The following is a 14,545-nucleotide window of genomic DNA, read 5'->3' on the forward strand; positions in this document are numbered from 1 at the left end:
TTAGCTTCCGAAGTCAGACCATAGGAATTACTTATTAACTTAGTGCTGGTAGGATTACCAGTCAACTGGAAAATGGGATTGTGGTGAAGGTAAGAGCTGCAGCAACGCCTTGCCTGCTGAACTTGCAGAGGCACTGCTGCGCATTAGGATGAAGGGAGGGAAGCCAGGGTCAAGGAAGGAGTAAAGCAGAACATTCAACCTATCGTAATAAAACTGAAGTGACCATATCCCACAAGGGGGCTGAGGAAGAATGCTTCTGCCCCTTTAGGAACACTGAAGAAGACACAGGTTTCACAGATCCAGCCTTTCCCACCACAGCACTGTTATCACAGGGAACCACCAGAGCTGAAAACAGCCCTGCTGCTTGTGGAACAGGCATATTCTGAGCAGAAGCTCTCAAACCACACAGAGATACTGTGTGCTGTATTCGTTATTTCTTTCCCTCACTGGTTGGCCCCATAACAGACCGACACCAAGAAGAGAGACATAACCCAAAACATTTTTTAGACTGACAGAAGTAAAAACACTGGCTTAAGTATCAAATGTTTCTGTTCCTTTTCTCTGCCTTATAACTAGACTTCTTCCAGTTCGGAGAACTCCCTCAAAAATATACTAAGGTAAGGGGGTGCAGCTAATCTAGCATAGTGATAATATCTTCAAAGGGTTGTAACTGGAAGAGGGTGGGGGGAATCATTGCAGATGCTCAAAGGCATTAAAAAAAGGCAGAACTAGCCATCGGTTGCAGTCATCCTGATCTTGAACGGCAAAGAAATGATTAAGAACTGGAGGAAAGGTTGCAGTCAATAGGACTCTTTCCTGTGGGTGGATAAAGAAGGGTGGGGCTGTTTTACAACAAAATAGGGCGCAGCAGCATGGTTTAAAAAGAAAAAGTATTACAGCTTCACTTAAAAGCTGTTTTGTTGGTACTGAAATTTCAACAGGTAGATTATTATAAATATGTTAAAATGGTTTCTCCTCTGAAAAGTGATCACAGTGCTGGAGGAATCAGAAAACATGTTTTGACAGACTCTCTGTCATCCTTAAGGGAATGCCCACGTCAATGCCCACTGCACTGAAATTGACAACAATGTGGTCCTCCTTGCCCCCGACGATCATTTATGTCCCAGCTGCAGTTCTTACAGTTTCACATAGCTTCATCAGCCACCACCTGCCTCTGTACCTCCACCCAAATAAATTTATTGGAGGGACAGTAAACCACTGCACTCTTCAAAAGGATTCATAGCTGTGCTTCTTCTTGAGTACAGTCACTCAGCAGGGACAGAACAGAAGCTCACCTGTTGAATCCCAAGGAAACGTGTCCCTTGGCATATTGGCCCAAGACAGTGCAAGGCATGATGCTCAACAGCGGATACCTCTTAAATGATCACATTAATAAATTGAGCTCCAATAAGTGAAGAGGTGCGTGGATTGAACCAGCTAGTCATACCTCATGTTACGTTTGCTTCAGGTTGAGCGTTTTCAGGTTGCATCCTGCGGCGACCCGGAAGTACCGGAATGGGTTACTTCTGGGTTTCGCCGCTCGTGCATACGCGCAAAATGACGTCACGCACATGCGCAGAAGCAGCAAATCGCGACCTGCGTGTGCGCAGATGCGGGTTGCATTCTTTTCAGGTTGTGAATTGGCCTCCGGAAGAGATCCCGTTCGCAACCAGAGGTACCACTGTATTTGTGAAATGTTCAGATTCACAAAAAATTATATATTTGGCATGCACACATGCCAAGATTTTACTGCCACTAGAGTTTGGCTCCCTCCAGTTTCCAATTCAAGACTCAAGTGCAAGACTGGTTCCTAATGTCTACATGGATTGACATGGATTTCAAGTGAGACCGGTTTCACTATGAAGCAGTGGAAAGGATCACTGCATGCAGAAGGCCCCAGCATCTCCAACCTGTCAAAACCCCAGCCTGTATTGCCAATTGAAAGCATTGCTCCTGCCAGTATTTGAAGGGCACCAGGTTGCATATCCCTGCTGTGAACAATACTAAGCTAGATGGACCAATGGTTTGCCTTGGTATATGGCAACCTTGTGTATTCAGGTGATGACCTTCAGTCATTTGCTTTAGTGTCTCCAATTCTACACATCCTCTGACTTTTCTGGGAGGTGACCCAAGGCAACACCTACATGCTTACAAATTTCCAGACACATATTTCTTTCCTGTAAGTGGGAAGATAAGTTTCTTAACCCCCCCCCCCATTTTTTTAAAAAAAAACAGTTGCAGAAAAGTTCATGTGCGCCCACACGATTCTTGGAGAATTAGTCAGAAATAATTCTGCCTCAAAATTTACCTCAAACAGATGAAACCTTGAACTGTTCCAAATTTGGGCAAAGGTGGGATATCAGACTGTAAATCATTGGGCAAGGGAAGAAATCCACTAATCTCAAATTCACTAAGATGAACTGGATGGTGCTCAACTGAATTTTACTCAGAGTAAACACACCATAATTCATGGACCTAATGTTGCCGTGTTTATTAATTTGAATGGATCTATGCTGAATGAAAGTTAGTTGACTGCCACCCAGTAGTCCAGATGTAATGAGGTCACTCAATAAACCATGGTTTGAGTTTGAAAGGCCGATGAGCTTCTGAACTATACTCTTCAGCCACCTCCTTCTCACATGGTTGACTTTGGTAGAGACTCCATGATCTCTTAAAATACAGTAACCCATGATAAACGAACTAGAAAAGTGAGGTTCAAGGCCCTGTCATGAAGGATGGGAGAGAATTTATTTTGGACTGCGCTTTTAAGTGAGCCAACCCTAATCTGCACCTCTTGGATTACTGCTTGGATTCCGCACTTCTCTGAATTTTGCAATAAGAGTTCTCACGTCAAAAAAGTACCAAAATGTAAGTTTTAGAAAAACATACAGTGACAAAAAGTACTCCTTTTCATACCATTATATTTTTATTTTTTAAAAAACCCCACGTATTAATGCAGAAATGGGATAGAACAGACTTACAAATGAAGTTATGTGAAATTCACCTGAATTGGAAATCCATCCATTCTCCCTACAAAACCAGAACGACAAACTAGGAGACTAAGAAACCAGGAATTTCCCTCTACAACTGGGTGCATGAGAGGAGGGTGTGGGCAGGAAGGTGACTGCTTACTCATGGCGAAACTATCTGTGCTTACTTCTGAACTAGGCCTGGAGATTCAGTATGCCTTTTGTTGAAACTACGATTCCTCCATTCTTCTCACAGTGAAGTACTTCTTCAGACAACGCATATTTAAACTATGGCATTCGCTCCCACATGATCCAGTGACATGTGGCTTGGATGGCTTCAAAAGAGGATTAGGAAAATTCATGGAGAATAAGGCTACTGATGGCTACTAACCACAATGGCTATGTTCTACCTTCACTACTGAAGGAAGTAAGGTAAAGGTAAAGGGACTCCTGACCATTCAGTCCAGTCGTGGACGACTCTGGGGTTGCAGCGCTCATCTCGCTCTATAGGCCGAGGGAGCCGGCGTCTGTCGGCAGACAGCTTCCAGGTCATGTGGCCAGCATGACTAAGCCGCTTCTGGCGAAGCAGAGCAGCGCACGGAAACACCCTTTACCTTCCCACCAGAGTGGTACCTATTTATCTACTTGCACTTTGACGTGCTTTCGAACTGCTAGGTTGGCAGGAGCAGGGACCGAACAACGGGAGCTCACCCCGTCATGGGGATTCGAACCGCCAACCTTCTGATCGGCAACTGAAGGAAGTATATGCCTCTATATGCCAGCTGCTGAGAGTCAGCAGTAGGAAAGGTGATATTGTGCTTACCTCCTGCTCCTGGACTTACCACAAGCATCTGCTCGGCCACTGTGAGAACAAAATGGCTGACTACATGGGCCATTGCCTGATCCAGCAGACTCTTAGACTCTCATGCTTTTTTTTACCTCAGCCTTTGTCCATGTATTCGACCTGATGAAGAAAGATCATCTGCTCCTGGGGACGGGCCACTGGAGTCATCTCTCAATGCTTCAAACCTCCTCACTGGCACATGAAAAGGAAACAAGGCAAAAAAAATGTCTTAAGCTTGTGCAGGAAATCTTATTGCAGCATCAAAAATTTCACTGGATGAAGGTGTCCACTTTTCAAGGAGGTAGTCCATCCATGTTACATCTACAGAGGCATGGTAACATTGGAAACTGGCATCAGTCGTATTTTTAAGAGATTGTCAATTACTCTGCGGTTACCATGTGGTTACCTTTGGAACTTTTGGGCTTTGGGAACTACAGGACCTTAGCAGGTAGTTCAATGCCATCAAGCTACAATTAACAGAAAAACCTTGACAGCTGAACTGGAATAAAGCCAGTTTGCATTGCAGATGAAAGCACTCTGTTGCAACAAATATCCCTCCATATTTTTTTTTAAAATTAAGAAAGTGATTTACTAAAAAGGGTTGCATGACGATCAACTGATGGGAAGATGTAAAACCTCTGCGCAAAAAAATCAAGAGGAAAGCACATTGTCATTTAACTTCTTCACATCAAATCAGAAATTCTCAACAAAGAGCAAACATTGTGAAACCTCAACTGTAGGCAAGCAAATCAGAACGAATGCTCAATAAACAAGTTTTCTGAGGGAGGCCCTTCTCTTCTCTCTCTTTTTCTGCTGTTTATTTCCCCATGCAGCCTACCTAGTACTTTCCCCATAACCAATGATGTGGAAGGACCAGAGACAATGGTATTAAATCAATGGTTTGCAATGAGGTGGGAGGAGCTTCAACACTAAATATGATGTTGACACCTTTGGTGATAAAAGCAGTGATGCTTTTGCCCATTAGTTGAAGACCTGTGGGGTAGAAAAAACACAACCACACGCCATTTTTTGGCATTCATATAGCTCTTAAGGTAAAGGTAAAGGGACCCCTCACCATAAGGTCCAGTCGTGGCCGACTCTGGGGTTGCGGTGCTCATCTCGCTTTACTGGCCGAGGGAGCCGGCGTACAGCTTCCGGGTCACGTGGCCAGCATGACTAAGCTGCTTCTGGCGAAGCAGAGCAGCGCACGGAAACGCCGTTTACCTTCCCGCTGGAGCGGTACCTATTTATCTACTTGCACTTTGACGTGCTTTCGAACTGCTAGGTTGGCAGGAGCAGGCACCGAGCAATGGGAGCTCACCCCGTTGTGGGGATTCGAACCGCCAACCTTCTGATCAGCAAGCCCTAGGCTCTGTGGTTTAACCCACAGTGCCACCTGCATCCCTTCATATAGCTCTTACCTTGCCTGAAATCTGCCTCTGAAGAAATGTACGATGGGGTCTCACTTTCCGTGCTGTATATGTCACTGTGGTACGATTTGTATCTCTGCACATGCTCTGAAAGATTTTTTTAAGAAACACAGAAGGGTATGAACAGTCAACAGGGATATGGCACCCATTATACATCATATGACCATTGCACATGCTTTATAAGACGTGGGGGGAAGTGCTGGCCATCGATGTGCTGTTCTGGAACTTGTCGCCACAGAAAATTGTCGAGGCACAAATGGTTCTGCAAAACATTATCTTAATTCTGCAGTCCTCTTGGCCAATTTACCAGAACAGAGTAAACAGGATTGTTTACTCTGTTCTGGTTCTGATAGTCTGTCTCCACCACCCCCACCACCACCCTCACTTTCTCAAAGGGCTAGTGCAGATCTAACTCAATGAAAAAGAAAAAGTCACTAGATGATGCTCAAATCTTCTCTTTAAATCTCCCCTGTTCAAGATATGACATTTCTTCTGGCCCTGGTTAAGGCTCCCCCGGTTCAGAAACTAAGTTTAAAAACATGGTATGTGTACTAGAATTTGGGGATTCCTTTTAAGTTCAGTCAGACATGTTGTAGAATAGGGGTCGGCAAGGTTTACCTCGCCTGGGCCGGATCGTGCACATGGCCGCGATTTCTGGCGTCTGTGCAGACATGATTTCTGGCATCTGCACAGACATGATTTTCGGCATCTGAGCATGCGCAGATGTGAATTCCGGCAATGCGGAAGCCGCAGGGACTCGCCGAGCAGGCGGCTCGGTTTGGGGGTGGCTCATGGGCAAGTTAAATGACCCCTGTGGGCCGCTTGTGGCCCATGGGCCTTAGGTTGCCTACTCCTGTTGTAGAACCATAATGAAACTTGAGCATGAATTCCTTCAGCCTGCTCCCAAATTGCTCTGCCATGGTTAGCATCAGCGAAGGCCCCAAATGTCATTAATTATAATTGATGTATTGACTGAAGATAAGACATGAATTCAGAGGAAACCATTTGCTATATCCATCAAGCAGTCAATGACGATTATTAACAGAATACAGATAAGGTGTTGTTTCAGTAAATATCGAAAACTTACTCTCAGTGGCCTTCTGTAAAAAGGTCTAGTAAAACAAATCAAGTTAAGATATGTCTATTTTTCTAATGGCCTTCTTGTGAACACCTATAGGCCTCTGGTTGACCATTATAGGAAACAGCATGCGGACCTGATCCAGTAGGACTCTTTTATGCTCAAGTAAATCTTGACAATGGCGTATAGGTTTACACTTTTTTCTGTTGTAGAAATAAGCTTGTAGTATGGCAACAAAGAATGAACAACACCAATCATTATATCGAACACAACAGAGTGTACACTGATATCTTCCTTCTGTTGCTATGTTTATCCTTTATTATTGCATCTACGGTGCAGCTTAGTAACATGTAGGACATCTCAACCTCTCCTCAGCTGGTATGGATCTACCTTGAATTAGAATTTCTTAGGATCAAGTTAAAACTAGCAAATGCTCACTGAATCTGTGAATTAAACCTACAGAATGCTGTTAGGCAGCCAGGACTGACATAGACCAAGTAATGCGGCTGGAAAATCAATGTGTGTGCCAATCTATATTGAATTTGCGCTTGCTCTGCCTGGTTGTCATTATCAGGAAAGCACGTGCTCCCAGAAAGTAACAACCTCGGCTCAAAACTAACAGAACACATCACTTATTGAAGGCAATGGATGTAAGCTCCAAAGTCGTAATATGGACAAGAGCTCAGTGCTGCCAAACATCTAGCGCAAAAGCAGAAATAACAAGGCCTGTGTTTAATAAGGTTCAAATGATCTGTGCAGAAGTTCTCAAAAACATGATGTTATTCAAATCACCAGCACTGCAAGTGTGTGTGTGTGCAAGGAAAGAAGATAATTAAAACAAGCAATACCAAAGGGGCGGGAGGGAATTGTTCTTTAAAAATGGGAATAACCTAATAACTAAAGCAGTCTGTGCCTCAGTTCTCTAAAACCTGTTTTTAGTTTTTGAGATGCCACAAGTTCTGCTTTGTTGCATTTATGCTGCTTTCCTCCACACACACACACACACACACCCCACCCCATGTTTTATGGTTTCATGCTTTATTTTGGATTTTGTTTGCTTCCTGGCATCTCTATTCTTAACTGCTAGAATAACTTTATGTTATGGGGTGGCATACAAACCCCATAAATACATAAACAAAACAAGGTAAATGTTTTTGTGAAACAGTTGTTCATATCTGTATATTTATTAATAATTTTATTAATAAATGTTTGAGGTTTTCCACCCCACCCTACCTTTTTAAATAATCTGTCGCAGGCATTTTGGATCTAAATTAAGATTGGGAACAAGTAGATGACTGGGCCTGATGAGAAGTAGAGTACAACAACATCTGGAGAGAGACATATTGGCTACCCTACTGTTCTAGATATTTTTTTTAAAAAGGAGATGATTAAAAAGATCAGTTATCTTCCCTTCTCCCCCCACCTCCCGCCAATGTTGGTCAAAATATATAATGACATTAGCTAAAGCTTTTAAAAAACAACAATATAACATTGAGGTTCCTGGCTAGTATCATTTAGAAATCCTAATATTTGGAGCTAGGAGTGGCTTCTCCTGAAAGCCAATCCCCTCATGTTCTATCAAACCCATTCTGTCCCTGAAACAACAGTAGTCTGTGTCGCCAACTTCCACAGTCAGCAAAATACGATTAACCCAGTTCAAAAGACCACACTAACCACACAAAAATATGCTTGGACCACTGCTGGATTTATGACTGTATTTAAAGGACAGGGATTGTGTGTCTCTTAACCAGTAACTGTTGCATACTGTGCCATGCTTGCTCATGCATGAAAAACCCATGTTAAACTCATGGAGCCAAGCATTCCCCCTTCAAAACGACACAGAACAGAAACTTATTGGGATAAATGGTAATCACTCTATTTTACGCAGGAAATAACACAGCTACAGCTCAAGCAGTAATAGTTGAAACATGTGCCCCTGTTCTATAGATACCCTCACTGCAACACCGCAAGCCTAACCACATGTGCAACTTTTACTTGAAGAAAATGCAATTTTGGGTGGTGAGCGAGCATCACAAACATTACATGAAAGACTGAGGAGAAAATACGCTAGAATGGCAACCGATTTCAAACATGCTATACTGACAAATTCCAGATGCTAAGAATCATTGGTCTACCCCATTCCCCAACTGGTGTTTTCTCGTGGGTGTATTCTGCAATGCATTCTTGACACAGTAATAGCGCATTTGTGGTGGACCTATTCTGCTTTATTAGTTGTTCTGTGATGCTTCCCCAATGCTGGTGCTGTCTGGAAGGGCTATAGAGCATGAGTAGGCAAATTAATGCCTGTGGGCCGGATCTGGCCCAATCACCTTCTAAATCCAGCCTGCGGACAGTCCAGGAATCAGCGTGTTTTTACATGAGTAGAATGTGTCCTTTTATTTAAAATGCATCTCAGGGTTATTTGTGGGGCATAAGAATTCGTTCATGTTTTTTTCCCTTCAAAATATAGTCCAGCCCCCCACAAGGTCTGAGGGACAGTGGACTGGCCCACAGCTGAAAAAGGTTGCTGACCCTTGTAGAGCAACAAAAGTGGAACACACACACACACACACACATATATATAGGGCGGGACCATTTTAGGCACGTCCAATTGACGCATGATCGCTGACATGCAGGTCCTTTTGGACCCGGAAGAAGGCAGAACGAGGGAGGAAGGGGTGGGGTGGGGTGGGTTGGAATGGGGCACACACATACCCTCTTCACCCCCAAACAAAATGGCCGCCGCCTCTACACACACATCTTAAACATGAGAAGTTATGGAATTTCAGCAGAAAGTTATGGGATATGCACTGATTGAAAATGAAGCAGCGTGACCACCCTAAAACATTTGCAGCCCAAACATGATGAAAGCAGAATCTCATTTGATAGCATCATGAGTACAATAAAAAGGACGTCTAGAAGGGCCGTTAGCTTGCCAAGAAGGCATAAACCGCTCTCGTGGTGCAGAGGAAGCAAGTAAAGCCTGCTCTTTTAATATAAAGCTCTTATTGCACAGACTATGGGACAGAATGACCCTGAACAAGGACAATTGGCGCATGATGCTGAGCAACCATCACCAGGCTTCGAGAGAGTAGCAAAACAAATCTATTTACTTTACAATAAGGCTGGTGAAATCCAGCCTATGGGGTGGGGTTGTTTATACATAACTGATGTTATCTGATTATCATATTGTCAGGCTTAGACAATATATTATAAACACAAAGTGGCAGTGATTGGGGCAGGGGGAGGGAGGGCACGGAGGAAATTTTGCCAGCGCTTTATTTTTCTGTGGAAAATTTTCCATTTTGTAAGTTCATTAGTTAAAAATGAATGTGCGCCAGCCGCAAACAAATATTAAGAGGGCTGGCAAGCTTCAAAGCTTTTAGCTTTGTTTACTAAACAAGAGTACAAGAAACATGCTCAAACGGATCGCTCTCTAGGAGATCAGGAAATTTTCTAATCAAAACTGAAAGTTTTGCAAGATAAATTATCCTATGCAACTTCGCCCAGTTTCTACAGGCAAATTTTGCAATTCTAAATTTCCTGGAAAGGAAACAAGCTAAATTTGCACAAACTGTTGAGGGTGTTGATAAGAAGGAAGAAGCTTCTCAAATCATAAGCTTGCCTCCATAGAATGTACTAAGATTCTAACATTATCGGCGGGCTGTGTGTGTGCGACAGCTGATCGTTAATTTTAATATTTCAGAACGGAAGCAGTATCCTGTGGGGTAGTTATTATATGACCAATTGCCATCTCGGCTCCTCCCCTTCCAAAACATTCCTTAAAGAGGTCATTCTACCTGTTTGTTATGAAACACCCATTGTGTAAAAGAACAAAAGTGTTGCACTTGAACATGCATACTCTTTCTTCCTTTTGTATCCTAAGTCTCTTAGATTATAAACTATTATTTTTTCTCAGGTGCGAGAAACCTCCAGTCTGCAAGTTGAATTCAGCCTTCAGGTCTCCCTACCCTATCTGACCATCAAGACTATCTCCAAGCCACACGCCATACTGGTTTTGCTTCAGGCTCCTCCTTGGCCATTTCCCCCTGGCTGGAATGTGTCCAGGAACTGTGAAAATCCTTCTTGTTCGCTTGCCTTGATGAAGGGTGGATAATTCTGCAGGATAATTCTGGGAGCGCTTCGGGGAAACAGATGTGACCATGTGCTTTCGGTATTACAAACACTCCGGTTAGTAGGAATGATAATACTCTTCCCCTCTCGATTTTCCCTTTGCAAGTATGGTACTACAGGCAACACGCTTTTCGTGTGACTGATATGTGCACAATCATATGTGCACAATGGCACACGCGTGCACGAAGCCAAACTGGAAGTGACCTGGAAACGTCATAAGAGACGTCACTCAAAGGGTAGGGTGGAACGGGGTATTTCGGCTGCACGCAATGGCACGGAACACAACCCCGTGCAAATCGGGAGTTGCCTGTGTGCACAACAATCACACATTTCATTGAAGCTGAAATACAGGAAGAGGTTGCATTTTTCACTCCACAAACAGTACAGGCACAAGAATAATAGGAGAGGGAAAAGAGGTGATATTGGACTGGCAGGAATAAGCCTAAGATGGACCATGACTCATACTTATGTGTTACCACACCACTTCTTTCAAACAACTGAACACAGATCATTTCAGCAACTCTTAAAACAACCAGTGGCCTATCTCCATAGTGAAGGTGGGAGATTGGTAACTGTGGCTTCCTTAAGGCCCCCTAAAGAGCTAAAGACTTGGTTGAGATTTGAATCAGGGACTTCCTGGCTTATGCCCTTATGGCATTTCCACACACAAAGCTTAAGCTGCCAAAATTGCCTCATAATGTGAAACCTAAAATGTGCAGTGTTCTTCAACCTTGGGTACCCAGGGATTGTTGGATGACAACATTCCCAGCCAATGGTTCCAGATGATTCGAGTTGTAGTCCAACATCATCTGGGGATCCAAGTTTGAAGAAGACTGGGCTCGAGTACACACAGAAATGGAAAATGTCTCTCTTCCTCTGGTCTGCACTAACAAGGAAGCAAATGTGAACAACAAACCACAGAGGGAAAGACTCCATGTTTAAGGTCACAACTACGTCAAGACATTTAAAACACTTGTATACCAAATTTTAAGAGTTATAGTGTCCCCCAAAGAATCCTAACAAACCTCAGAACCTTTAACAGACTACAGTTCCCAGGAACAGTTTATCAAATCAATCATTCTTCCCAAGGAACCTCTGAGAATTATAGCTCTGGGGTGGGAATAAGGATCTCCTAACACTCAGCACCCCCAACAAACCACAGTCCCAAAGGTTCTTTGGGAGAAGCCATGATTGCTTTAAAGCGGCTTGAGACTGCTTCAAATGTGCGGGTGGAGCTTCAAATGTGTATGGCAACAAATTCACTGACCTTCAACATTCATGGCTCCTCTCAGCAACTGCAACTTCTTCTGCCTCTCTTTGATCCTGTCAAAGGCACTTGATAAGGCTGCTGATGTCGACGTCTCTGGCACATAACGCCCCTGATCTAGTTTTTGAGGGCCAAATATATCGAGGGCTATGCTCCCGTCAGAGTATCTGCCCTCCTTGTTTTTCGTAGCTGCCGAAGTCCGTACTGGGATTGTCCCTGCATGATGATAGTGTTTGTGGGAATCCCCAGCATGGTCTTTCTGGGCCACTTTGTCAGCTGAGCAGAGCAGATCTGAGGAGGAAGACCAGACTTTCCGCTTGGGGCCAGCATCTCCTTTCCTTTCTAAGTCGCTAGCTCTACACCGGTAAGGGCAGCCGGCATCCATGTCATCTTCACGGCCAGAATTGTAATCGGAGGAAACGCCCTGGCCAAAGTCTTCCTCGCCTTGAAGACCTCTGAGAGACAAGAACCCCATGGACTTACTAAGCCTTTTGCTAAGCATGGTCTGTTCAAAGAACGGAGCCGGGAGGACCTCTGGGCCATCAGCCACTAAGCTTCTTCCTGGAACAAGAAGAATCCATCTTGGATATGTACAGCTTTTTCCGCTTTTCAACAAACAACGACGCTTTAATTGGTTTTTGAAAGGTTGGACAGAGTAACAATGAAAGGTTTTCTTTACAAGGCAAGTGTGACAGCTTTATATAATGTGTGAATTCAATGGAAAGGAATGGCAATATTATATTTTTCATTTATTTACTGCAGAAGTAGACTTAAAACATAGCTTCATGGACAGCAGATAAGAGTTTGACATACAGTGGTACCTCCGGTTACAGATGCTTCGGGTTACAGACTCCGCCAACCCAGAAATAGTACCCCAGGTTAAGAACTTTGCTTCAGGATGAGAACAGAAATCGCACAGCGGCGGCGTGGCGGCCCCATTAGCTAAAGTGGTGCTTCAGGTTAAGAACAGTTTCAGGTTAAGAACAGACCTCCAGAATGAATTAAGTTCTTAACCAGAGGTACCACTGTATCTGCCATTTTTCTCAAGACGATGGAGCAGTAGTGAACAGGGAGCAAAAGTTAACCTCTGCCTTGATAGTTACAGTTCTCTACAGGAGTGAATGGCAAAGACTTCCACTTAACGGCACTGTCAGGGGCTGCAATCCTAAGCCTATTTACCTGGGAGTAAACTCCGCTGAATTCAATAGGACTTACATCAGAGTAGACATGGTTAGAACTGTGCTATAAATCTGTCCTCTGCTATTAAAACTGGGACTTAGCAGCCCAGCTACCCACCTCCAGGAATTCTACAGGTATTAGCATGAAATGTATGTCTGCTTAAAAAACAACACAACTATGGTGCAATGTACCCCACAGGGGCTCATGCAGTATGATGGACACTTTGGTTGCATAGATAAGGTAAGATTAGTTGCCATTTTCTGAATACCAGAAACAGGTGTGCTCTCTCAGAAATTGCCTCGAATATGCCACAACGAAAATTGTATTGTTATCTCTTATTCCCCCCCCCCCCGAGGAATCCATATGCTTCTCCCATGAGAAATCCTAAGTTTCAGTTGCTTCTCAAAGACACAACACATACAGACATAATAAATTCCTGATGGCAATACAGGGAAACTTCGGTTGTTTCAACTTTAGCTCATTGTCTTTTCCTGTCATGAAATAAAAAATGCAACTTCCCTATAAAATCCTGCCCATGTAACTCACAAAGTGACCACAGAGACCAGTCAGTGGTAGATTCAGTTTTTTTTAAAAATTCAGTTAAGCACTACCACAAACCACCAAACATTCTTGAACTTTATTCTGGGACAGCCTCCTGATTATTGCCAATGGCTCACGGAGATGGAAACTTCGATGGAAGTTTTGTGTTGTGAGCAGCAGGAAAATACATCTTGTTTCCACATGGAAACAAAAAGAAAAAGGTCAAAGGGTGCATTAGAAGGACGGGACTAGATTCAGTCCAAGAGATAAATATAGCCTCTATCCCCAAACTGTCAAAGATAAAGTACATCAACAGCATACGCAGTTATATAATGCTCAATCAATTGTCATCGCTGATGCAATCGCACTGCCAGCAAGCCATGGCCTTAAACCTCAGACCAGTTTCAAAGTAGTCACACTGATGTTAATGGATTTACACTTGAGCAAGTCTAATCCCTCTCTCTTCTGATGCTCTTGGGACTTTTTACTTCCTTGACATGAGATTGTTTTGTCTGTCAACTCCTGATTTCTTATCAAAAGTGCTCTCTTGATCCATCTTCTCTGCCATGCCTAATCATCACCATCCAATTTCTCTTAATTTATATTTTCTGCCAAATGTCTTTAACATTTACTCTCTTTCTCTCCCTGCAGAAAACCTTACTCCTCATTCACCGCAGTTGTGGCTTTGAATCCAGCTTCCCTCATTATCTTGACTGCTCTCAACGATAAGCTGCTAACGATATTCTCTTAACAAAAAACATCAAGGCTCTGAGTCTGCAGTTTACAGCAGCTGCTTTTAATACTGTCAGCCAGTCTCCTCTTAATTCTGGTTTTGGCTTCAGTTTCTGAAGTTCTCTTCTAGATCTAGTTGTCCATAGGTCTTTCCAGCTGCTCTCTTCAGAGCACCACTCCACTCGTACCAGCCACCTACTGCCCAGGAGGAAGAGAGTGCTCTATGCTGAAACAGAAACTGTTTTCAGCTGCTGCCAAAAGTGCATCACTATAGTACCAGCCTCATTTCACTTAGGTAGTCAGTTGCACAGTCTAGGGTCCTTTGAAATATTCCATCCCTCTTTTGCTTCTCACCAGTTCCTTCCAAGAGAA

At 43.5% G+C, this 14,545-nt stretch overlaps 1 protein-coding gene across 1 annotated transcript in view; it reads right to left on the bottom strand.

Moving 5' to 3' along the window:
- The window catches only part of PTPN13 (protein tyrosine phosphatase non-receptor type 13), a 158,436-nt gene that overhangs the window by 62,707 nt on the left and 81,184 nt on the right, over positions 1-14,545 (bottom strand). The window contains exons 7-9 of the mRNA XM_053404141.1: positions 11,723-12,283; positions 5,235-5,330; positions 3,909-4,005 (exon numbers count right to left, since the gene is read on the bottom strand). Coding sequence (XP_053260116.1) covers positions 3,909-4,005; positions 5,235-5,330; positions 11,723-12,283 — 754 coding nt within the window. The remainder of the gene's footprint in view (positions 1-3,908; positions 4,006-5,234; positions 5,331-11,722; positions 12,284-14,545) is intronic.

This window comes from Podarcis raffonei, chromosome 9 (assembly GCF_027172205.1).
Source record: "Podarcis raffonei isolate rPodRaf1 chromosome 9, rPodRaf1.pri, whole genome shotgun sequence".
Classification (NCBI taxonomy): domain Eukaryota; kingdom Metazoa; phylum Chordata; class Lepidosauria; order Squamata; family Lacertidae; genus Podarcis; species Podarcis raffonei.